This window comes from Erythrolamprus reginae, chromosome 6 (assembly GCF_031021105.1).
Source record: "Erythrolamprus reginae isolate rEryReg1 chromosome 6, rEryReg1.hap1, whole genome shotgun sequence".
Classification (NCBI taxonomy): domain Eukaryota; kingdom Metazoa; phylum Chordata; class Lepidosauria; order Squamata; family Dipsadidae; genus Erythrolamprus; species Erythrolamprus reginae.
This window is the reverse complement of record NC_091955.1, coordinates 80571273-80597485: the sequence shown is the minus strand read 5'-3', so window position 1 is coordinate 80597485 and position 26213 is coordinate 80571273. Positions and strand designations below refer to the sequence as shown.

At 37.4% G+C, this 26213-nt stretch overlaps 1 protein-coding gene across 7 annotated transcripts in view; it reads left to right on the top strand.

The window, feature by feature from the left end:
- Positions 1–26213, top strand: part of FGD4 (FYVE, RhoGEF and PH domain containing 4) — a 160056-nt gene that overhangs the window by 117879 nt on the left and 15964 nt on the right. For 6 of the 7 annotated variants that reach the window (XM_070756430.1, XM_070756433.1, XM_070756434.1 and 3 more), the window contains 8 exons: positions 4998–5475; positions 7448–7537; positions 16030–16175; positions 17937–18093; positions 19634–19772; positions 21652–21710; positions 23560–23706; positions 25218–25390. In XM_070756430.1, coding sequence (XP_070612531.1) covers positions 4998–5475; positions 7448–7537; positions 16030–16175; positions 17937–18093; positions 19634–19772; positions 21652–21710; positions 23560–23706; positions 25218–25390 — 1389 coding nt within the window. Of the gene's footprint in view, positions 1–4997; positions 5476–7447; positions 7538–14811; positions 15400–15819; positions 16176–17936; positions 18094–19633; positions 19773–21651; positions 21711–23559; positions 23707–25217; positions 25391–26213 lie in introns of those variants that run through there. The other variant, XM_070756436.1, reaches the window with a different exon arrangement.

Below are 26213 nucleotides of genomic sequence, written 5' to 3'. Positions count from 1 at the left end.
CAGGAGCCTGTTTTCACTGGCAGAGCTCTCTGGCCACCACAGGTTTCCCCAACACAAGAAACATCAAGCTGGCCATGCCCACTTTGGCCCCCTGAAGTCAAACACAACCCTGATGTGACCCTCAATGAAATTGAGTTTGAATTCCTGTCTTAGGGAGAAGCAAAGATTAGAGGAATATCTTGCAGGAGGCAGTGGTTCCTTGGAGCAAAGTGATAAATAGCACGGATAAATTGGAGTGTTTCAGAAAGAGGCACCAGTAGATAAACTGAACATCATCTCACAACTGCATTTTGGGTCATCTACAAAATCACCATGCTTCTTAAAATGGGGCTTGGAACATAACAATCTTGCTGTCAGAGCTATTGTGGTTTATTTTAAATCTCCTCTTGTTCTATCTGCAAAGATAGACGATTTTTGTGAGGTTGTGCTTCTGAGAGAAGGGTAGAAGAGTAGAACACACACACACACAGAGACAGAAGATAGAGAGAACCTGGCAGATTGTATGAGAGAGCTAGATTGGAAACCAATTGCTTTTGCCTCCTGTCTTTTTCATAGTAAAAAAAAAAAGAGGATTAAGCCAAAGTTACAATTCAGCTCATACATAGTGCTAAATGTTTAGTTCGGTTTTGGCTACATCAGGACTGAAAAATATCTAGATTACTATTAGAAGGCAGCAAAAAAATAGAATTAAACTAAAAACTAGTGAGGTTTTTTTTTTAAAACCTTTGCATGGTCATGATTTTTCCAATGCAGAAATGGTAGTCCTAATTTTGGTTCGGCAGGTGTGAACTTCAAATGTGGGTTACAAACAATGGCTTAGTACATTGTATGAAGCTAGCAAAAAAACCATCATAGCCCAAACATATCCATGTTGTTGAAACAATTGTTATGTGGTTGCCCCTTATTATGGAAATGCCCTTAGAAGCCGCATTGATGCCATACAGTCTTCAGGAAGATGGTAAAGGTAGGTTTTGACTGGTATCTGGGATCCAAGGGTTTCAGAATTGTTGCTTTTTCTTGTAGTATTTTGGAATTTTATGGGGTTGTTTCATGGATTTTTAAATGTCCAAGTCTGGTAGTTGAGGACATTATAGAAATCAGGGTTGTCCAACTTTTTGGCCTGGGCCTCACTGTGTGAAAAGGAATTGAGCTGTATGATATATTAAGTACGGTATATAATATAGCTAATATATAAAAATAACAAACTTCCTTTATGTTTTAATACTATTATTATCTTGTGGGTCTGCATTCTGAACTGTCCAGGGGTCTCATGAGCCCATGGGGTTGTGGATTGGACACGCCTACTATAGCTATTGTAGTAAAGAAATAAATAAGTTGGAATTTGTAATCCATAAATCATGATTTTTTTTGCAAACTAGACCATAGTTTGATCAACTTGAGAATTACATAAATAATAATTATCATCTGTTTTAGCATTAGTGATAGATATAGCTGCAGTAAACAGTGCTGGTTAAATGAACAAGTAGTCTGATTCTGTATAAGAGTTTCGTATATTTGTTTGCATGCTTATAATGTGGTGTATTTCAGATACAAATCCTGTATAAAGAATATTATATTGGGAAAATAATTAAAATATATAAAATTAGTAATATGTCAACTAAATAGCTTCATTTAACATCAATATTAGTATTTTTTAATAGGCAAAGTGTGTGCACATCTTGAGATGTATCAAAAATAGAAATAAAATGCCCAGATTGCATCCTTTTATATGTAAAAAGAATGTAATTATTAGACTTTTTGTTTCATCATTTATGCTGTTTGTTATGGTGATGGAAATGTAGATTGACTGGAACACAAATCTGCATAAATTTGCAATTTAGTTGTTGCCTGATGCTTTCCAGAAATTTGGGGAGTGCAGTTCTGGAAAATTACTGCAAAGAGCTTAGATGAGCAAATATTATAACTTTCCTTAGAAAAGAACACTGATTGTGGGGGAGGGGACAACAGTATTTTTAAGAAAAACATATGTTCGTTTATTTGATTTATTAGAGTAATAAAGTTATTTTGATCAAGAGCAACAACACTTCTGACAAATGCAGTCAAACAAGGCCTCCCGTCCTCACAGTTTTAATGTGAGTCTACCCCACCTTTATAATTCTGGCTTTCTATTAAATATACACAAAGGTTAACCTTTTGGTTTTCTTTAATCTACTGCTGGGGGAAAAGGCTAAAAAATTGTGCCATTTTAGTCCGGCAACCTCATATTAAATTCAGTGGTATGATCTTGGAATATTTGAGTCCCATGAATTGATGGTTGGTTAAAAGCATCACATTTTGGGTTACAAAGAAGAAAACGTTTGACACAAAGAAGGGGATAGATGTCTTTATTTTTATCCATCCATGTGCCCAAGCAATCCTACCTCCACTACATAATATATAATACTGTACCTAACAATCAACCTTGTCAAGAGATTTGAATCTAAGGTTCTTATGTAGGACTAATAAATAATATCTTTTCTTTCGGGTCTGGCATGGTGTTATAATTGCAGTGGTTATTTTTCCTTTATTAAAAAGGTCAGACCTTTATTTCAAAAAGCTTATTGAATTTAATTATCATTATTTTTGTTTTTCTCTTGAATTTCCTTTGTAAAGCAAAGTTATAAACAAGCAGTTTAAAAATGTGTTAGCCAAACAAACCTCTATCAGATTTGCCCCTTCTCCAGTCTGTCTTTTGTTTTCCCCCCAAGAAAATAATGATAATGCACATATTGGAGAGAGTTTCTGGGGAATATTTAAAAACAACAAGGAGCTAACATTTTAATTCCATTTTGGACACTGCCGGACATTGACTGAGTCTAGGCCAAGCACAAACAATAATATAAAAAAACTAAAGGCAAACAACCCTCCCCCAGTGGGTCGACCTCTAGGGAGGCACAGAATGCCATGATTGCCACATCAAAATGAAGCAATGGAGAGACTTTTCTCAATGAGACGACCTCGATTGAATCAAGAACTCTCATTTTATTGTATTTTACTTTTCCTGACATGTGGTACAGAATAACCAATTCGTGAATGCCACATACATTAAGCCATCCCCAAGCTACCATTCAGTCATGCGCTGAATAAGGCAGCCTCCTCGTGACTTCCCTATAGATAATTAACGGAAGCTCCATTCATTGCCTTTTCCTGGATTGTGTGTTTACTGGTGATTAGCAAAGAATGAGAGTAAGGCATATATTTCCTTATATGGAAGTTAGCTATACGTTATCTTCATGCTGTATATCAAGTTAACTATTTTCCACGTGGTCATGGATTCTGCAGCTTGCTTACTCAGCCTGGACTCTTTCTCCCTTTCTATAGAGGAAGAATAAGGTTTTATTCAGCACCCAATTAGGCTAAAACATCACCCTCCAGTAATATTCCATTCCAAATTTCAGTGCCTATAAACCTATGATTACAACAAAAAACCCAATAAGAAACTAAAAATAATGTGGATTCTGAGCACATTTAGACAATAAGGAAAACCAAAATAAAAATGCACCCAACAAGGGACCCCATTGGTCTTCAGTCCAGGCCTTGGCAGTACAAACAAGTCTCCAAGGCCTGATGGAATGTCAATAGGGTAGAAGCCACATTATTTCAGAGGGAAATTTCATTCTAAAGGGCAGGTAGCACACCACCAGCTGTTCCTGACACAGGAAGTCTTTCTTTTTTAAAAAAAAATAATAATATTTTTATTAGATTTTATACATTTTAAAAAAACATAGAAAAAAGACATAGACACAATGTTTAGACATACGTCAACACAAATACAAATACAAATCCAACTATTTTTTCAATAAGTTAACATCCAATTAATTTCTTCTTATCCATATGCTATAAAGATATTCATCTGTACCTATATTCTAGTATCATATATGTCTTTCTTTGATGACATAAATATCTTCAAGGGTTCAAAACGTCTACCTGCAAACAAAATATTTAACTTAGGATATGCAGCTGATATGTTGCTTTCTATAGATTTCTTTTTTTCTTTTTCTTTCTTTTTCTTTTTGTTGCTTACATCAAGAAAGTTTTCAGGTGTTAAAAAGTAGCCAGTTTTATGGAGCAGGAAGGATTGAGTAGCCCAAAAATCCAGACTTTTTTCATTAACCATAGCAGAGTTTCAACCCTTTCTCCAATCTCCAGCAAAAATGGGAGTATGTATGTACTGTATGTATGTACTGTATGTATGTACTGTATGAAGTATGTATGTATGTATGTATGTATGTATGTATGTATGTATGGATAGATAGATAGATAAATAGATAAATAGATAGATAGGTAGTATCTATAGTAGATAGATGGATGGATGGATAGATTATTATTATTATTATTATTATTATTATTATTATTATTATTATTATTTATTAGACTTGTATGCCGCCCCTCTCCGTAGACTTGGGGCGGCTCACAACAGAGATAAAGGCAATACATAATAACAAATCTAATAATTAAAATCTAAAAAATAACAATAGTGCATTTAAAAATCTAAAAACAAGGAACCCCAATATATAAAAACATACATACAATCCTATCATACACAAATATAGATAGATGATAGATAGTAGATGGATGTGTGGATGGATGGACGGACGGACGGACGGACAGAGAGACAGACAGACAGAGAGACAGACAGACAGACAGACAGACAGATCGATAAAGTGAGTTAGGGTTAGCATTTGGGTTCTTCAACCTAATCAACAATCTCAACCCTCGCCTCCTTATTAATCTTATTAAGATTACTATTGTGAGTAAATCTCTCTCACAGTTGATTATTTTTTACTCTCGAGTCCTTGGTACTCTCTGAGCACGATTGTTTCCTTGCAGATGTTTCATTACCTAGCTAGCTAACTTCATCACTGCCAGTGAGTATGGAATTGCTCTGTCATCTTTTGGAGAGGCGTGGCTTTCTTCCAAATGGTTCCTTGATTTTTTAAATTTTGCAATATATGTTTACCCATCGGGATTCATTTTCTGTATTTTATTCTTTCCAGCACACCCTTTCCAAATGAGCTAAAGAAAGACTCTTCTGTTTTAAATGTTGGTAAACCTCAAGGAAAGTATGGACCGGTGCCGTCACCTCAGCCAAAATTCCTCACCCAGCATCCCCTACACGAGCAGGGAAATGGTAGAGGTTGCCCTCAGGATGTACAGAATCACACAGCCAATGGCATAATAGCACAGAATCAGTGGGACTTCCAAGACAAGTGGTCTGCCCACCGTGCCTGCAGGAACGTTCAAAATGACTGTGATGCCATTGACAGCAGTTTGGTAAATGGAGAAAGAGGGAATACTAGTACGGACTCATTGCCAACCACAGCCGTTTGCAAGGGGCAGAAGATCAAGAGCCACCGCTGGGCTCCGGGTGCAAATTCATTCACATCTGTAAACGAAACTGGAGAGATGATTGCCAATAAAGAAGAGAAGCGGGTTGAGCAAAGCAATCAGCGAGACTCTAACACAGGGACAAAGGTAAGAGGTCTGGATGATGCAGGAAAGTGATTTACGGACGTGTAAAATAACAACATTTTGTAAAGAAGCTCTGGATTGTCAGAAGAATCGTTTTGGTATGGGTTCCACGTATTGTTAGGAGTGTAGAAATTGGATATGACCTTTCTATGATATTGAATTAGATTGGAGAGCTTTTTGAAATGGCAAGCCTTTCCTTTACCGATAATCCTGTTCTACCAACCACTTGTTCAATGTTCAAGTTCAAAGAGACTTAAAACTGGTTTTTGTTGTAAGCCGCCCTGAGTCCCACGGGATTGGGCAGCATAGAAGTCAAATAAATTAAATTAAATTAAATTTTTGAAGTGGCATCTGACAATCACATGATTCTGATTTGAGCACTTGACAATTGGCACACACTTCCCACTTTATTATTTTTATTTTGTCATTTTGTCATTTTATTATTGTATAATTGTATAATTGTCTAATTATATAATTTATTTTATCATTTTATCATTGTATCATTGTATCATTGTATCATTGTATCATTGTATCATTGTATTATATTATTTTATTATTTTACTGTTTTATTATTATTTAATTTGTTTACTTTATTATTTATTTATTTTTGTTCAGATTTATTTTTTTATGATTAAAATAGCTTTATCAAGGTAGCTAAAAATAGAAATGTAAGAAGTCAGAAAGTTGCAACAGTCAAAAGTAAGAAATAGATAAAGCTTTCATGCAAGGATGTCAGATGTTACTTAAGTTGCAATGTAAGGGTTAAACACAGATAAGGAATCACAGTTGATAGAAACGCATTTGGTAAATTTATCTGAAATGGAAAAAACAAACAACAAAATAGTAAATTTTGGTTGAATAAATTGAGACATTTATTTATTTATTTATTTATTTATTGATTTATTGATTGATTGATTGATTGATTGATTGATTGATTGATTGATTGATTGATTGATTGATTGGATTTCTATGCTGACCCTGTCTGAAGATTTGGGATGGCTTAAAACATATAAAAACAATGATTTACAGTAAAATTAATCCAATTCATATTAAATTACATGACTATCTAAAATCCCCAATTGATTAAAAAATCAATCACACCCATTCTTACCACAATCACACAAGGTGCCAAGATCTAATCAGCCCAAGCCTGACAACGTAAATGAGTCTTTAGACTCTTATGAAAGGCGAGGAGGGGACAGTACAGATCTCCAGGGGAGCTGATTCCAGAGGGCTGGGCCCCCCACAGAAAAGGCTCTTCCCCTAGGTCCCATCTTACGGCATTGTCTAGTTGACGGAACCTGGAGAAGGCCGACTCTGTGGGACCTAGGGGAAGAGCTTGTTAGTTAGCATCCCAATGTTAATACTAGCTGCCACAAAACTCCTAGTCACAAAGTCATGTCAAACCCATCACAACCCCATGGACAGCATTCCTTCAGGCCTTCCTGTCCTCTACCATCCCCTGGAGTCCATTTAAGCTGACGCCTATCACTTCAATGACTCCTTCCAGCCACCTTATTCTCTATTGTCCCCTTCTTCTTTTGTCTTCAATTGTTCCCAGCATTAGGCTCTTCTCCAGGGAGTCCTTCCTTCTCATTAGGTGGCCAAAGTATTTGAACTTCATCTTCAGGATCTGGCCTTCTAAAGAGCAGTCAGGGTTGATCTCCTTTAGGACTGACCAGTTTGATAGCCCTGCAGTCCAAGGGACTCATAGAAGTCTTTTCCAGCACTATAGTTCAAAGTTCAAAGTTCATTCTTTGTCATGAAAACCCCATGGATGGTACCAAAGCTCCTAGGCCACATGGAAAAGCATATATACTTACTTTTTTCCCCAGTTGAGTTCAGTTCTGGGGAAGAAAAACCATTGCTCAGTAATAAACACAGTAACTGATTGCAAAAAAAAAGAAAAGAAAAGAAAAAATAGGAAATACATTTTAAAGCTTAATTCTAAATATAAAATTTCTTGTATTTCCAGGAAACAAATGAAGAGAAATGTTACAAAATTGCAAATGAGCTTTTGCACACTGAAAGAGCCTATGTGAGTAGACTTGCTCTTTTGGATCAGGTAAGCGTTTTTTCCCCACCTCCTTGTTTAGTGTGTGTAAAGAAATGTTTTAAGTCTGTATAAGAAGAAAATCTTTTGCTTGAGTCACATGCAATGCTAATCCATAATACGCTGAAAAACCTGGTCTTAGAGTTACGTATGAAATAAGTCATGTACAGGAAAGCTTTTTATCTGAATCTGTTTTGAAGTTAGCTTGGATTAAAACTAAAGCATATTTTTATTTTCTCAAACAATCTCCAAACATCTATGTATCACTCTTTGAAATAGGCTATGCATTCCCCAATCATTTCATTCTTCCACCTCATCTTCATAAATGTATTCTCTTCTACCACTGTTTTCCTTTCCTTTAATGTAAGAATCATGGATTATTATGTTATTATCAGTAGCTTTTGAAGATCAGCACTCAACTCCAAAGTCAGTAATATAGAACTGCAGGCATTACATCAAACCTGCCCCAACAATGGAATTTGCAGGTCTCTATAATTTAAATGAAAATTCATTTTTAGTAGAATCTGATTAAATGGCCAAATCGTGAAATACTGAAATTACTGCCAAAATATTGGACAATATATAATGCATATATTTGTAAATTTATACATGTATCTATCCTCATGGACCATAGACGGGAAATCAATGTTTTAGATTACATCTTCCTGCGCCATTCTTTCTCCATCAGAAAGAGAATTTATTCATTCATTCATTCATTCATTCATTCATTCATTCATTCATTCATTCATTTATTTATTGGATTTGTATGCCGGCCCTCTCTATAGACTCGGGGCGGCTAACAACAGTAATAAAAAACATCATATAAATCCAATACTAAAAACAACTAAAAACCCTTATTGTAAAAACCAAACATCCCTACAAACAAACATAACATGCATAAATTGTAAAGGCCTAGGGGGAAAGAATATCTCAGTTCCCCCATGCCTGATGGCAGAGGTGGGTTTTAAGGAGCTTACGAAAGGCAAGGAGGGTGGAGGCAATTCTAATCTCCGTGAGGAGTTGGTTCCAGAGGGCCGGGGCCGCCACAGAGAAGGCTTTTCCCCTGGGCCCCGCCAAACAACATTATTTTGTTGACGGGACCCGGAGAAGGCCCACTCTGTGGGACCTAACCAGTCGCTGGGATTCAGGCGGCAGAAGGTGGTCTCGTAGATACCCTGGTCCGGTGCCATGAAGGGCTTTATAGGTAATGACCAACACTTTGAATTGTGCCTGGAAACTGATTGGCAACCAATGCAGACTGCGGAGTGTTGGTGTTACATGGGCATTTTTGGGAAAGCCCATGATTGCTCTCGCAGCTGCATTCTGCACGATCTGAAGTTTCCGAACACTTTTCAAAGCTAGCCCCTGTAGAGAGCATTGCAGTAGTCGAGCCTCGAGGTGATGAGGGCATGAGTGATTGTGAGCAGTGACTCCCGGTCCAGATAGGGCTGCAACTGGTGCACCAGGCGAACCTGGGCAAACGCCCCCCTCGCCACAGCTGAAAGATGTTTCTCTAATGTGAGATGTGGATCAAGGAGGACGCCCAAGTTGCGGACCCTCCGAGGGGGTCAATAATATGGTTATCCCACCATAATCAAGAATACTTCCTCCACTGTCCCATTTTTCTCCTCTCAGCAGTGAGGTTCATTTTCTCCCTTTGGCAACATCACCCTATGGCAAGTTGGTCACTCCTAATAACCATGAGACCCATTTTAATTTTGCAGCTATAGAAAAGGAAAATTAACGTTCATCTCCCAGTTGAAATGATGACTAACTACAAAATAATTAGGAATTACTCATATCCCGTCAGAATAAAGATACATTTAAATTCCGCAGTCCAAAAAATTTAAATGTCACACAGCCCACGAGTGTTGATTTTGCTCTCCTGATTCATCAGCCTGTTCTTTTTGTTTATACAGTATAACTTTTCTCAGTAACCCAATATGGTATCTGAACATTTTTCATTATGGGAGTCTGTCTTTTGGATTGCCTTCTTATCTTCACTCTGCATAATTATTTTCCCCCCTTTCTTGGGTTATTACAACATAAATTGAGTTTTGAAGATAATACTTTTTTTTTCTACCTAGCTTTTATGTTGATTTGAATTTTTCTGTCTGACTTGAAATATAAGAAGCACTGCAGAGTTGCCAGTGTTGGAATAGAAATTAGACCTCTCTTATTACCTTTAAATTTCTTGTGGTTTATTTTGACTACTGTCTTCTTACTGTAGCTGTTGGCTGCACTAATGCATGCAATTCCTCTTAACTTAGTAAGGAGCTGCTTTGCTATGAGATGATGTACAAGCCTGGGAGTGGGCAGCCAAAGAAACAGAACAAAATAATGACAAAATGATAAGATTATAACAACAAGCAGGTACAGTGGTACCTCTACCTAATGCCTCTATTTACGAAGTTTTCTAGATAAGAAGCGGATGTTGAAGATTTTTTTGCCTCTTCTCAAGAACCATTTTCCACTTACAAACCCGAGCCTCCGAAATTGTAACCAGAAAAAGCAGGGAGAAGCCTTTGTGGGGCCTCTCTAGGAATCTCCTGGGAGGAAACATGGCCGGGAAAGGTGGGGAGAAGCCTGTGTGGGGCTTCTCTAGGAATCTCTTGGGAGGAAACAGGGCCTCCACCCTCCCTGTGGTTTCCCCAATCGAACACATAATTTGCTTTTACATTGATTCCTATGGGAAAAAATGCTTCTTCTTACAAACATTTCTACTTAAGAACTTGGTCATGGGACGAATTAAGTTTGTAAGTAGAGGTACCAGTGTATTTAATCAAGAGCCCTATTGGCTCAGTGATTAAAATGCAGTATTTCAGGCTAACTTTGCCTACAGCCAGGGAGTTTGATCCTGACCGGCTCAATATTGACTCAGCCTTCCATTGTTCCAAGGGCGGTAAAATAAGGACCCAGATTTTGGGGGAGCAATATGGTGATATTTGTAAACCACTTAGAGAATGCTGCAGTGCATTATGCAGCGGTATATAAGTCAAAGTGCTATTGCTATTGATAATTAAAAGAGTGCCATATTGGAAACATTTAAATTGAGTATTTGGCTGGGAAGGTCAGATTAGTGCCTGTCTTTGTTTGCAATATTGAACCCGCCTTATCTTTTCATTAACTTCTCAGGATTCTACTTTGCATCCTATGTTTAGGGTTGAATTCCATTTTTCTTTATTTATTTTGTACTTAGCAGCCCATCTTTCTAACCTTGTTTCGGGATGCCCATCAATTTTATCCCATGTACCTCATCTGCCATTTTCTCATATTTCTGCATTTCCTATTAAAGGTTTTTGTCTTTTGCCTAATCCTTCATTCTACAAGTCCTGTCCAAAACCTTTTACCTTTGATTGATACTCTCATTTCAAATTTCTGACACCTCTGCTGATTTACTTCATCTACTCTTACTCATCTGTCTTTCTCTTCAGTTGCTTCTTTGCTTGTTTTAAACAAACTATAGTTTAATAGAAACATAGAAGATTGACGGCAGAAAAAGACCTCATGGTCCATCTAGTCTGCCCTTATACTACTTCCTGTATTTTATCTTAGGATGGATATATGTTTATCCCAGGCATGTTTAAATTCAGTTACTGTGGATTTACCAACCACGTCTGCTGGAAGTTTGTTCCAAGCATCTACTACTCTTTCAGTAAAATAATATTTTCTCACGTTACTTCTAATCTTTCCCCCAACTAACCTTAGATGATTTTCAAGGTGTACTCTTTAGAGGTGCTAGATTTGAGAGATTCTGTGAGTTGGCTCTAATATACCTGTTTTTATCTCTTTGAAATTGTTGAAGAGTAAAGGAGGTAAATGGACCCCTTAAATTTGCTTGTGATTTCCCCCCCCTAAACTAAGACCCATATTTTGTCCTTTATAGAGAATGTGTAAGCAAGCCACATTAAAAAATATTGAGGCATGTGAGCAAGTTATTATGTGTTACTACATTTTGCCCTTTAAAAAAGCTATAAATTTCATAGTACATTTTTCAAAATTCCAAAACATAATATTGAGCAGTTCTGTGGCAACACCCAGTTGACTTTGGCTCATCTTAAAAACCTAATCTTGGGTGGACCTGGCTGTACTTGGATGGAAAACTACTAGCAAATCCTTGAGCTACAGGCTAGACAGGGAAGTGTTTTTTTAAAAGCAACAACCCAGCAGGCAGCAGTAGCAAATCACTTCTATATTGATTTTAGGAAAACCAGATTGATGTGCCTGTAAAATCACCAGGAGTCTAAATGGACTACTAAAAAGGAAATTTTACATCATTGAAATCAGTTTCCTAACTGCAAATCTGTTGATTTATTAGACTTTAAATGTTTGTTTATTTGTGTCGGAAGCATCACAATGAAAATAAGGCATACTACTTGACATAAAATTTAGCATATCACATACAAGATTTATTTATTTATTTATTTATTTATTGGATTTGTATGCCGCCCCCTCTCCGCAGACTCGGGGCGGCTAACAAAAGTAATAAAACAGCATATAATAATAATCCAATACTAAAAACAGTTAAAAAACCCATTATTATAAAAACCAAACATACGTACAGATATACCATGCATAAAATTGTAAAGGCCTAGGGGGAAAGCGTATCGCAATTCCCCCATGCCTGCGGCAGAGGTGGGTTTTAAGCAGCTTACGAAAGGCAAGGAGGGTGGGGGCAATTCTAATCTCTGGGGGGAGTTGGTTCCAGAGGGCCGGGGCCGCCACATAGAAGGCTCTTCCCCTGGGTCCCGCCAAGCGACATTGTTTAGTTGATGGGACCCAGAGAAGACCCACTCTGTGGGACCTAACTGGTCGCTGGGATTCATTCGGCAGAAGGCGGTCCCTGAGATAATCTGGTCCGGTGCCATGAAGGGCTTTATAGGTCATAACCAACACTTTGAATTAAATTAAATTATGTGTACAATTGCATTCTGATGCATGGCCATGAGGTCCTCAAATGTACACTGATCAGGACCTAAATTTGTAACTTTGTACTCATTAGTAATATTGATAGCAAAATACACCTTTTTTGGGTATATATTTTTTTATTTTCTCCACCATAAAATAAAACAATATATAGTTATAAACACAATACTTAAAATCAATCATATATAAACTTTTCTTATCACTCACTCAGTGGAGGCTCTTATCTCTCCTCATCTAAAAATTTCTATTAATTTTATACAACATTGTCAATTCTTAAAAATCTAAATAAAAATACACTTTTAAGGGTTTTTTTGTAAAAATTGAGGTTAAGGCTGTATTTTGGCCTGAAAGTTAACCCTGGTTTACATAAGAATGAGTCTTGAGGTTGCACATTCCATTCCACTACATTTCTGCTGAGTTATCCAATTTAAAAAATAACTTCTTTAGTTGTCTTTAAAAAGAAATAACACTAACGAATTAAAACCCCAAGCACACTTGAATCCAAACACATTTTTCTTCCCCTGGCAGAAACATATGTTTGGATTCAAGTGTGCTTGGGATTTTAATTGGTTAGTGTTATTTTTTTTTAAAAAGACAACTACTTGAGAAGTGGAATTCATTTTATGTAATAAAAAAAGTAATCTTCCATTACAGGTTGGTCACAGCAAGTATCGTCTCCAGTAGACTATGTTCTTGAAAAGTTAAGCAGAATTAATGTTGAATGTGAAACTATAAGGGATTCCTAAAAGAAGACAAAGCCCATTTGTATTGTTGCTAAGATTTTAATTATGTAGCCTCCAAATGAAGATAAAGCATGTTGCTCTTCTTTTGTAGTTAGATTAACTTCTTTTAGCAAACTGATAGCAAGACTGGGGAAGTGATGGGGGAGGCTTGGTGGCCTATGGGCCAGATATGGCCTGTATAGCCCGTGCCTGGAGCCATGCAAGCCACGCACACCCAGCTCCGGAAAGTCCAAAAAATCCCACTATGTCATGCTACATCATGGCACAATCTGCAATGCAATTGGGTTTGATACCCCTGCGATAAGTGAACCTAAGGCAGTGATGGTGAACTTTTTTTTCCTTGGGTGCCAAAAAAGTATGGGCATGCACTATCATGCATGCACGAGTTCACACACACATAATTCAACAGGGAGGGCGAAAACAGTTTCCCCCAAACGCCGGAGGCCCTCTGGAGGTCAGAAACGGCCTTTTCCCCAACTTCTTGTGGGTCCAGTAGGTTCGTGTTTTGCCCTAACAAGACTCCAAAGGCTTCCCTGCAGCTGGGGGAGGGTAAAAATGCCCTCCCCCATCCCCCCAGAGGCTCTCTGGAAGCCCAAAACGCCCTCCCTGAGCCTTTGTGCGAGCCAAAAACCAGCTGGCCATCACACACATGCACGTTGGAGCTGAGCTAGGGCAACAGCTCATGTGCCAGTGGATATAGCTCCGCATGCTACCTGTGTCACCCGTGCCATAGCTTCACCATCACTGTCCTAAGGCATATATTTCATCACAGTGTGGTAACCAGTAAATCATTATACATTCAGAATACAGAATAACAGAATGGGAAGGGACCTTGTAGGTCGTCTAGTCCACAGGTCACCAACCTGTGGTCCGTGATCCATAAGAAAATTTTGGTGGTCTGTTTAAAAATCTTGGACCCTGGTCCAGATATGGCTGAGAGCAGTTAATCCAGTCCAGAAGGAGGAGAGGAGGATGGGGGGAGAAAAGGAAAGGAGGGAAGGGTCTACAGCTCTGGAATATGGGACTGACTTTCCCAGCAAGTTACTGTCAAATAAACTTCAATTATTTTGTAATAATTACCCTACCTTTAATAATTTTGTTACAATTAAACAACCTTCGAAGATTTTGTTACGATTAAATAAGCATTTACAATTTTGTTATAATTAAAAAAGCATTTATAATTGTGTTATATTAAGTAGGTGCATTTCGTATTAATAAAACAGAAGTTCTCTGATCATTATTTTACAGATTCATTCATCTTTTCTTTAAAAAAAAATCACATTAATGGTTTGCGGGCCTTAAAATTATGAATTAGGGCACCTCGGGGGTCTGCGGGATTTAAAATTATGACCTTGTTGGTCCCTGAGGCCCAAAAGGTTGGGGAACCCCTGGTCCAGTCCAGCCCCCAAGGCCTAAAATCTTTAGGCCTTTAAAGAGTTTAAATTGATATGTTTGATGTAAAAGTGAGATGAGCAGGTACTGTATATAAATCAAATAAAGAAATAACAAGTAAGTAAAGGTTGTCATATCAATCTTGTTTTGTGTTCAGTAATAATGGAATCCAAAAAAAAAATCGATGTGAGGGCTCATCAGTGTAACATTGGGAGGGAATATTTTGACTTAAATGAGCAGCAAATGTGAGGGAAGATGACTTTTGAAGGGAAGGTGTGTGTGTGTGTGTATGGTGGGGGGAAGAAGCACATACATCAAAAATCTGCTGGCTCAGAAAATTGCACAGCTTTCCTAGAATAAAGACCGGACACATTTGAAGGTCATTTCACAGTATGGTTGCTTTGGATTCACAGAGTAAAAAGATTCTTTGGAGATGTAAATATAGTATCCGTCAGCAGGTATTTTAAGAAAATGCTCAGGAGTGCAACATGGGTGCACTCTTAAATCCATTTATGCCTTGCTTTTTGCAAAGAAACCGTTTTGAAGGGCAGGAATAGGTAGCTCTATATGGCCTCATTAAAACAAATAGAGGCTATAACAACAAGGGTGTTAGTATATAGAACATAACCTCCCTGGGTGTTGCGATACAGTAGCTAACCATGTTAGTTTGTAAAATGTAAAGACTGTACCTTTAAGGAACTATTACTGGTTGGCCACAAGAGGGCGCCAACACCGTTCCCTTTGGGGGGGAGTTACTTTGTTAGAGACATATTTACATATATTTGGTATTGGTACATTGATACTAAATCTGCCGCACGAATCCCAGCGACCAGTTAGGTCCCACAGAGTTGGCCTTCTCCGGGTCCTGTAGACTAAACAATTCCGTTTGACGGGACCCAGGGGAAGTCTTTGTGGCGGCCCCGACCCTCTGGAACCAACTCCCCCCAGAGATCAGAGTTGCCCCCACCCTCCTTGCCTTTCGTAAGCTCCTTAAAACCCACCTCTGTCGTCAGGCATGGAGGAATTGATATATTCCCTCTCCCTAGGATTAAAATTTATGCATGGTATGTCTGTGTGTATGATTGGTTTCTTAAATAAGGGTTTTTAAAATTAAACTTAAATATTAGATTTGTTCATATTGTTTTATTATTTGTATGCCGCCCCGAGTCTATGGAGAGGTGCGGCATACAAATCTAATGAATAAATAAATAAAATAAAATAAATAAATCTGAGTCATTGCCTGGCTAACCCACATTTCCTACACCACAACAACTCTGCTTAATGTGTGTTGAAGGTTTTGTACCGAGACATACTAACAAGGGGGTTGTTAAAAACATTATTATGGATCTACCTGATATACCAATAAGCACCGGAGACTTTTTAATCCTGTGCTAATGTGAGGGGAGGCATTTATGTGTGACTCTTCTCTTCCATTCTTTGCAGGTCTTTTATTGCAAACTCATGGATGAAGCTAACCGGGGATCATTTCCAGCTGAAGTCGTTAATAAAATATTTTCCAACATTTCATCCATAAATCAGTTCCACAGTCAGTTCTTGCTACCTGAGCTTGAGAAAAGAATGCAGGAATGGTAAGCTTGGTTGCAAATTGTTGAAGGACAGTTTGAAAAATAGCATGGACATCATCCCCCCATAGGACATTTGTTAAGTAGTGTGCAGAGTGATCTCTGACTTTTCAAAGATACACATACACAAAGGAAACGTGGAGTTTTAGCAGATATCCAGCTGACAGCCCAGAAATACGAGTAAATGGCTCAGTAATACAAGCCAGATATATTAAGTGTGTATATTAAGTGTATAAAATATTATTTACTTTGGCAAATATCTTAGTCAAGAACATTCCTAGTCATAAATTTAGGTGCGTCTTATAGTCCAGAAACAGTATTTTCAGCAGCAAGATATGGGATGGGGTGACTATACAGATTGTCCTTGTGTAATCTTTCCTGTTGTAGAATATTGTAGAATATTGATTACAACTAATATTTCCCTTACATATGATTATATTTCATAAAATATAGGCATTGGGTTCTGAACAATTAAGAGACTAGCGTTCTACTGTGGGAATCTAATTAGAATAGAATATTGGCCAAGTGTGATTGGACACACAAGGAATTTGTCTTGGTGCATATGCTCTCATCATACATAAAATAAAATATACATTTGTCAAGAATCATGTGGTACAACACTTAATGATTGTCATAGGGGTCAAATAAGCAATCAAGAAGCAATATTAATAAAAATCTTAGGATATAAGCAACAAGTTACAGTCATACAGTCAACATGGGAGGAAATGGGTGATAGGAATGATGAGAAAAACTAGTAGAATAGAAGTGCAGATTTAGTAAAAAAGTCTGACAGTGTTGAGGGAATTATTTGTTTAGTAGAGTGATGGCGTTCGGAAAAAAAACTGTTTTTGTGTCTAGTTGTCTTGGTGTGCAGTGCTCTGTAGCGACGTTTTGAGGGTAGGAGTTGAAACAATTTGTGTCCAGCATGTGAGGCGTCAGTAAATATTTTCCCCACCCTCTTTTTGACTCGTGCAGTATACAGGTCCTCAATGGAAGGCAGGTTGGCAGCAATTGCTTTTTCTGCAGTTCTGATTGTCCTCTGAAGTCTGTGTCGGTCCTGTTGCGTTGCAGCACCAAACCAGACAGTTATAGAGGTGCAGATGACAGACTCAATGATTCCTCTGTGGAACTGTATCAGTAGCTCCTTGGGTAGTTTGAGCTTCCTGAGCTGGCGCAGAAAGAACAATAAAATTGTTGTTGTTGTTTTTGTTGTTGTTATTATTATTTTTTATTATTATTATTATTATTATTATTATTATTATTATTATTATAGAACACTCCTGGTCATAAATTTAGGTGCGTCCTATAGTCCAAAAATACAGTAGATACAAGATTTGGGGGGGGGGGGTGCCTATACAGATTGTCCTTGTGTAATCTTTCCTGTTGTAGAATATTGATTACAACTAATATCTCCCTTACATATGATCAGTATGGAGGATAAAATCTTTCATAAAATATAGGCGTTGGCTCCTGAACAATTAAGAGACTAGCGTTCTACTGTGGGAATCTAATTAATTGAAAAGAGGAGTGTTTTTGTGATAGGGTTTCACTAAAAGCACCTGTAACACATTGTAATCATCACATTTGAGAATATGAATTTGAGTCTGAAAATCGTTTGGCTAGATTATGATTATCACGCATAAATAGCCAGGCAAACTAACCCTATGACAAAGAATTTACAGTACTAAAAGGCCCGTGGTAAATAAATATTACTTCTTGGTTTTTGACATATTATTCATGTGTCGTTGCTTTTTTCCTCCTATTTAGGGACACCAACCCCAGAATTAGTGATATTCTGCAGAAATTGGCTCCTTTTCTCAAGATGTATGGGGAGTATGTGAAGAATTTTGACAATGCAATGGAGCTGGTGAAAACCTGGACTGAGAGATCTCCTTGTTTCAAATCCATAATTCAAGATATTCAGGTAATACATGTGTGTATATGGTGTGTGAGTGAGAGAGATAATGATTTCATTCCACACACACACACACACACACACATTTGCCAGACCCATCCTAGACTATTGCTCATCTGTCTGGAACCCATACCACATCTCAGACATCAACACCCTAGAAAATGTCCAAATATATTTCACCAGAAGAGCCCTTCACTCCTCCACTCCAAACAGAATATCCTACGAAAATAGACTAACAATCCTGGGCCTTGAAAGCCTAGAACTATGGCGCCTAAAACACGATTTGAGTATTGCCCACAAGATCATATGCTGCAACGTCCTACCCAGTCAATGACTACTTCAGCTTCAACCGCAATAACACAAGAGCACGCAACAGATTCAAACTTAACACGAACCACACCAAACTTGACTGTAAAAAATATGATTTCAACAATCGAGTTATCGAAGCGTGGAACTCATTACCTGACTCAATTGTGTCAACCCCTAACCCCCAACACTTCTCCCTTAGACTCTCCACGATTGACCTCTCCAGGTTCCTAAGAGGCCAGTAAGGGGCGTACATAAGTGCACTGGTGTGCCTTTCGTCCCCTGTCCAATTGTCTTTCCTTTCTTTCACCTATCTTATATATTCTCTTCCTTTCATATATCCTCTCCTCTAAGTTCACTTTCACCCTCTTTTATATTATCACATGTCTATTTTTCTTCCTATGTATTTGTGTATTGGACAAATGAATAAATAAATAAATAAATAAATAAAATGTCAATAGCATTTCATTTTGTTACATGGAACTTCTGGAAACAATTTGGAAGTGCATATAAGTGTCCAGTATTCTACTCATGAAATGGTAAACTTAAGTTGTCTAAAGCAGTGTTTTTCAACCAGTGTGCCGTGGCACACTAGTGTGCCGCGAGACATGGTCAGGTGTGCCGCAAAGCTCAGAGAAAAAGAAAGCAAGAGAGAAAGAAAGCAAGAGAGAGAGAGAAAGAGAACAAGAAAGAAAGCAAGAGAGAGAGAAAGAAAGCAAGAGAAAGTAAGCAAGAGAGAGAAAGAGCGAGAGAGAGAAAGAAAGCAAGAGAGAGAGAGAGAAAGAAAGCAAGAGAGAGAGAGAAAGAGAGGGAGGGAAGGAGAGAGAGAGAAAGACATAGAGGGAGGTAGGGAGGGAGAGAGAAAGAGAGCAAAAAAGAGAGGAAGGAAGGAAGAAAAAGAAAGAGGGATGGAGAGAGAGAAAGAAAGATGAAGGAAGGGAGAGAAAGATGGAGGGAGAAAGAAATAGAGTGAAGGGGAGGAAGAGAGAGAGAGATAATTTTTTTGTCCAAACTTTTTTTAGCCCCCCCCCCCCCGCTCAATGTGCCCCAGGGTTTTGTAAATGTAAAAAATGTGCCGCGGCTCAAAAAAGGTTGAAAATCACTGGTCTAAAGGGTAGATCATAAATGTGGCCAATAAAAACTAGGATATCTAAAATTCCACAAAATCAAAATGATTAAAGTTGAGGACTACCTATTGTGTACAAGATGAATACCAACAGTTTCTTTTCTTTCTTTTTTCTAGAAACAGAAAGTCTGTGGAAATCTGACTTTGCAGCATCACATGCTTGAACCTGTACAACGAATCCCAAGATATGAGATGCTGTTGAAGGATTATTTGAGAAAATTGCCTGCAGATTCTCTAGATTGGAAAGATGCTGAAAGTAATATTTGTGTGCATTGTGTTTGATGCATTTTACAGCTTGCTATTTCCTTTGTCTGGATGGGGGGAAAATATTATTTTCTCTAGCATTTCAGTTGTGTGTTGAAATGCAAGAGAGAATAAGTACATTAGCATATCAGTATGCATGTTCTTGCATACTGATATGCCGTATTAAGTTTTAAATTGTGATGAGTATTGCTGTTGTCCTTTACTAGTTGTCATTTTAAATGTATTCTTTTTAAACTGGGTTTTTCAAAAAGGGTTTTCCATTTTTTACATTCCATTTCCTCCCCAATGATTTTATTCATTTCATTCCATGAATGCTCACAAATAGTTTTGTACAAACATTTAAATAAGGGATTGGCTTGTTAAGTCAAACCACAGAAAGATATATGTTATGATTATTTTTCTAAAAGTCTATTTCCTCAAATTAATAGACTCTGTTTTTCTGAAATTTGAATAAGGAGTTAAGATTAGTTTTCCTTCAGCATAGTGACAGCTGGTCATATCCTTGCCTTTAATTGACCTCCACATATTTCATTCAGTGTCAAAAAGACAAGTCATTTTTATACATATGTCAGTTTGAAGTGACTGAGCTGGCAGTGACAAATTGAATTAATAGCTGGATTTGAATTTTACAGAGTAGAAAAATTATTCTGCCAAGGACTTGTTTAATGCTTCATTTCAGTAAAATATGCATTATCACGACCATTTAATATTCAGTTTAACATATCTATTGTTCTATCAGGCCCAGTTAATTATCAGTAATTAATCCCCAATGAAGACTCCAAAACAAAGTCACTATGTATATTTGCCTATTTACAAAGAAACATGCTGGAAACAGCAATGAAATCAAAGGAATGTCATTCTGACTGCCAAAAGTCCACTGTTATCAGCACAATTGATAACGAGTTTCTACCATAAGGTAATAAATTCAAGTCATTAGTTTTCAGCATTGACAGGTACTCACAAATGCCTTCAAAAACCAGGATTTCAGGATTGCAGAAGGATTTAAGAGAGAGACTCTTCGGCTACTAGTTCTTTCTCTATATATAGGAACGTTGAATTTCTGCACTGAGGTTTCCCATAACCCTCCCTTTTAATACTATCAGTGATGACAAGCTGTGTATAGAAGTATTCAATTCTTAGATCTACATTGCCAGAGATATTCTTGTCTCCCTCGTATTCTTCTTACCCTAGTGTCTAATATTGGGTCCACAATATCTCCCTCTTCATCTGACTCAAACATTACCACAGCTGGGGGTTCGGCAGTCTCTGGAGGTTCCTCAGGCCCTAACTCTCCCTTGATTTCACTTTCTGATTCCTCTGGTAAACACACTGGCCTATGATTCCCAGATGGACCTGGTTCATTCTCCTCAAAGTCTGTGATCAAAAAGCCAGATGCGAGCCAACCACATCACCTATGTTGGCTGCAAAATGTCTCATAGAAACATAGAAACATAGAAGACTGATGGCAGAAAAAGACCTCATGGTCCATCTAGTCTGCCCTTTTACTATTTCCTGTATTTTATCTTGCAATGGATATATGTTTATCCCAGGCATGTTTAAATTCAGTTACTGTGGATTTCCCAACCAATCTCTGTTGCTCTGACTTTATATTTTGTATTTATATGAAAAGCTAATTCTGAGGAAACTTGCTATGCTCTACAGAGCAGGGGTCTCCAACATTCTGGGAGTTGAAGTCCACATGCCTTAATGTTGCCAAGTTTGGAGACCTCTGCTCTATAGTATGTGGTTATTTAATTTAGTTTGACAGCTATTTTTTTAAGTACAGGATATACACAAGTTAGATTTTCAAATATTAATTTACATATTAGGGAATGAGAATTAATCTTTTTTATTTACCATTTCTTCCCTAGAGTCCTTGGAAATTATATCCACAGCTGCAAGTCACTCTAACAGTGCCATTCGGAAAATGGTGAGTAACGTATTTGCCATTTTCTGTTTGTAGACTATGCATTATGGAATAGAATAGAATAGAATAGAATTCTTTATTGGCCAAGTGTGATTGGACACACAAGGAATTTGTCTTTGGTGCATATGCTCTCAGTGTACATAAAAGATACATTTGTCAAGAATCATGAGGTACAACACTTAATGACTGTCTAGGGTACAAATAAGCAATCAGAAAACAATCAATATTGATATAAATCTTAAGGATACAAGCGACAAGTTACAGTCATACAGTCATAAGTGGGAGGAAAAGGATGATGGGAACGATGAGAAGACTATTATTACGGGTGGTTTTCAACTTACAATCCAGCTGAGCCCAAAATTTCATTGCTAAGCAAGACAGTTGTTAAGTGAGTTTTGCCTCATTTTATGACCTTTCTTGCTATAGTTGGTAAGTGAATCTGGCTTTCCCATTGACCTTGCTTGTCAGAAAGTCACAAAGCACACGACCCAGGACACTGCAACAGTCATAAAGACATTTGCCAAGTGTCCGAATTTTTTTCACATCACCATGGGGCTGCCGCAATAGTTAGACGTGTGAAAAACAGAGCTGAGTCTCTTTTTTTTCAGTGCCATTGCAACTTGTAAGTAATCACTAAACAAATAGTTGTAAGTCAAGGACCACCTGTATTTAAATGGTATGGACAATTATCAATTTAATGGATGCTTATTTGAGAAATACTATTTGTATTAAAATATTGTATTTGTTTTTCCCAAAAGTCCTTCCACTATTCACAAGGGCAATTAATGCAATGGCCATTTGTCCTGATTTTGTCATGCATGATTGCCTCCAGTGAAACTGCTTTGTTATGCAGTTCTTGTTTTTGTAGGTGACCAATGTTTTGGCTTTTCTAATCTTGAGGAAACATGATGTTCTTTGGTCTTGGTTTCAGGAGAAAATTATACAACTGCTATAAGTGAACAGAGTAGCTACACAATACACACAATGAAATATCCTTTTTATGTGTTGTATTTATAAAGTATGTTTGTGAATTTCAGAATCTATACAAATATGTATAAATAAAGATTCTATATAATTCAATCTATATAAATACATGAATTATTTCCTCCTTGTTTCATCCTTATCATAACAATAATATCTCCGGGACTGCCTTCTGCCGCACAAATGCCAGCGACCGGTTAGGTCCCACAGAGTTGGCCTTCTCCAGGTCCCGTCGAATAAACAATGTCGTTTGGCGGGACCCAGGAGAACAGCCTTCTCTGTGGTGGCCCTCTCTGTGGTGGCCCCGACCCTCTGGAACCAGCTCCCCCCAGATATCAGAGTTGCTCCCACCCTCCTTGCCTTTCGTAAGCTCCTTAAAACCCACCTCTGTCGTCAGGCATGGGGGAATTGAAATTTTCCCTTCTCCCTAGGCTTATAGAATTTATACATGGTATGCTTGTATGTATGATTGGTTCTTTAAATTGGAGTTTTTAAGATTATTTTTAATATTAGATTTGTTACATTGTCTTTTTATTGTTGTTAGCCGCCCCGAGTCTTCGGAGAGGTGCGGCATACAAATCAAATCAAATCAAATCAATAAACAAACAAACAAATAAACAAACAAACAAACAAACAAACCCGCAAGGCTGTTGGTGTAGAAAAAGAGTAAGCAGAACTGGGCTAGTGGTGGAATTAAACATGTTAGCCGCTTAGAGTCCTTACATTGCCACAAACAATCCAAAATCAGCTCCTCTTGAATTCCCTTGAACCTTGATGCCAATTTAATATTGAACTTTAGATGACAAGATTCATAAAGCAGTTGCAAGCAGCTTGAATCAATGTTGTCATCTGTTTTATTTTGATGAAAAAGGAAAATTTGAAGAAGTTACTAGAAGTGTATGAAATGTTAGGAGAAGAAGAAGATATTGTCAATCCTTCAAATGAACTGATAAAAGAAGGGCAAATACTTAAACTTGCTGCTCGCAACACATCAGCTCAAGAAAGATATCTCTTCTTAGTAAGTATTTTATTCTAACTTGATACCATTTTAAATGTCTGTAGCCTAGATTTCTAGGTTTGTACAGGTGAAGGGGAAGTGCTATTTCATTGCTGTGGTTTTTCCTGCAAAGAAAGATTCCCAAATTGATTTTTTGTAGTTCTTTTTCAAGTACAATGTTCCTAATTGTTCTTAACATAACTTGTGAAGTAATGCTAAACATGAACATACCCTTACACTTCAGATAGGACCAGGAACCATGGTTGACTCTAACTAGGACTAATGTTGATGCAATAAAAGGCTGAAATATGGTTAAATGATAAAGGGCACTTATGTATAACTGAGAAAGGAGACTTACTGGTTTGCAAGTCAAAATTTATAAGAAAGCAGTGTGGAGCATCTTTGTGAATATAAAAGGATTCCCTTGTAATTGTCCACCAGGCTAGCGTCTCTTAATCCTGTGTCTCCTATCTTTGAATGGAGAAGTAATGAATGGTATGTTTAAGTAGTATGTCTTGTCCCATAGGAGGAAGAATGGCAGAATCTGGGGGCAAAGTTAAAAGAGGGATCAACCTAGAATTCATATATAGCCACAAGCAGACTAAGTCCAACATCTCCCCTTGAATTCCATGGATCCTTATTTAATTGCAAGCAAATGCTAACTGTTAGTTGAGAAGATTCCTGTGAAAAGGCAAATGTAGCAATAAATCAATTTAATTGGACTTTCATGTCTGGACCCGCTTAAATACCCTCTGTTAATTTCAAAAGTATTTTTCAATTTTTTTCTGTCTTTGGTGAAGAGGAAATTATTTTTTTACATTTGGATTCCAACCTTCTTCCTAAAAGTTGTGTTCACATTTAAAACAGGATTCAACTCAAATCAGCCAATTTCTAGAAAAAAATCATACAACATAGAGGTGGACAAAATCCTTAGAACAATTTTTTTCTGTACTTAAAACTGTTCTCAGAAAATATTTCCCATGCTCTATACTCAACATCGACTTCCAGGCAAAAAACCTCTTTCTGCACTTTCAAAACGAAATATTTTTTTTTAAAGTAAACAGTAAACAAAATAAAAATGGCTTCATTGCTTTAATGGTTTAAGCCTTTATGAAATGTGTAGCTTCCCAACTTCCTATTTTACACACTGGCAAATGTATGTATGTATGTATGTATGTATGTATGTATGTATGTACGTATGTATGTATACTTTTAAATGTTAGATTTCTTGTACATTTGTATTTATTTTGTTGTGCACCGCCGAGTCCCAGGAGAAGAGTGGCATAGAAATATAACAACAACAACAACAACAACAACAACAATTTATCTCAGGTTGTATAACCAAGTGAATATCCTGGGAGGATCGTAGCAAAGTTAATTGTGCTAACTGCTTATTATTTAATATTTTTGTTATTTTTCTCTTGCTAAGACACAACTTTCATATTGGAAAGTGAATGTTTTTATTTAATAAAACCCACTAATTACAATTATGGACACTAATGTCTTTTGGTGTATTGTTTTTTTCTCCCCAGTTCAATAACATGTTGCTGTACTGTGTACCAAAATTTAGCTTAGTGGGATCTAAGTTTACAGTCCGGACAAGAGTTGGCATTGATGGTATGAAAATTGTAGAAACCCACAATGAAGAATACCCACACACTTTTCAAGTGTCTGGGAAAGAACGAACTTTAGAGTTGCAGGCCAGGTAAGAAGTGAGTTTAAGACCATTGCTTGAAGTATAGTCATACTAAAGTAAAAAGTTTAGAGTCCTGGAACAGAGAGTTTGAAAACTGGCATATATCTATCTGATTTGCATTTGGAAAGAACTGGTTCTTTTCATTCTTCTTAGTGAAGTTCAAAATGCTTGATTGAAAGGACATGATGGGTTTTAAGCTATTGTTTTCAAACTTGGCAACTTTAAAAAATGTTTAAAGTTGCATTTAACTTTAAACTTTAATGCTCCAGCTGACTTTTTGTTGATGTTTGACCTTTCCCCTAATCTCTCCAGAACTCAGTTAGATATAGTTAGTCTTCGACTTAAAACCATTTGTTTAATGACCATTCAAAGTTACAACATCACTGAAGAAAGTGACTTATGTTTTTCACATTTGCAACTGTTGCAGCATCCCCATGGTCACATGATCAAAATCCGGGCACTTGGGCTCACGTGATCACCATTTGTACCTTTCCCATTCAAGCAAAGTCAAAGTGGGAAACGCTAAATTTCCTTATTGGCTGTGTTATTCATTTAATAATAACTGCAGGGATTCACTTAAAACAGTCGTAAAGTGGAGGGAAACTCATTTAACAACTGCCTTGCTTAACAACAGAAATTTGGGGCTCAACTGCAGTCATAAGTTGAGACGTTACATTTTTGTACAGTTGGAAATGTTAAACAGAAGTGATCAAGTTTCTTGCTTGAGAATCTAAAGATCCCAGAATAACCTGTACAGTGATACCTCGTCTTACAAACGCCTCGTCATACAAACTTTTCGAGATACAAACCCGGGGTTTAAGATTTTTTTGCC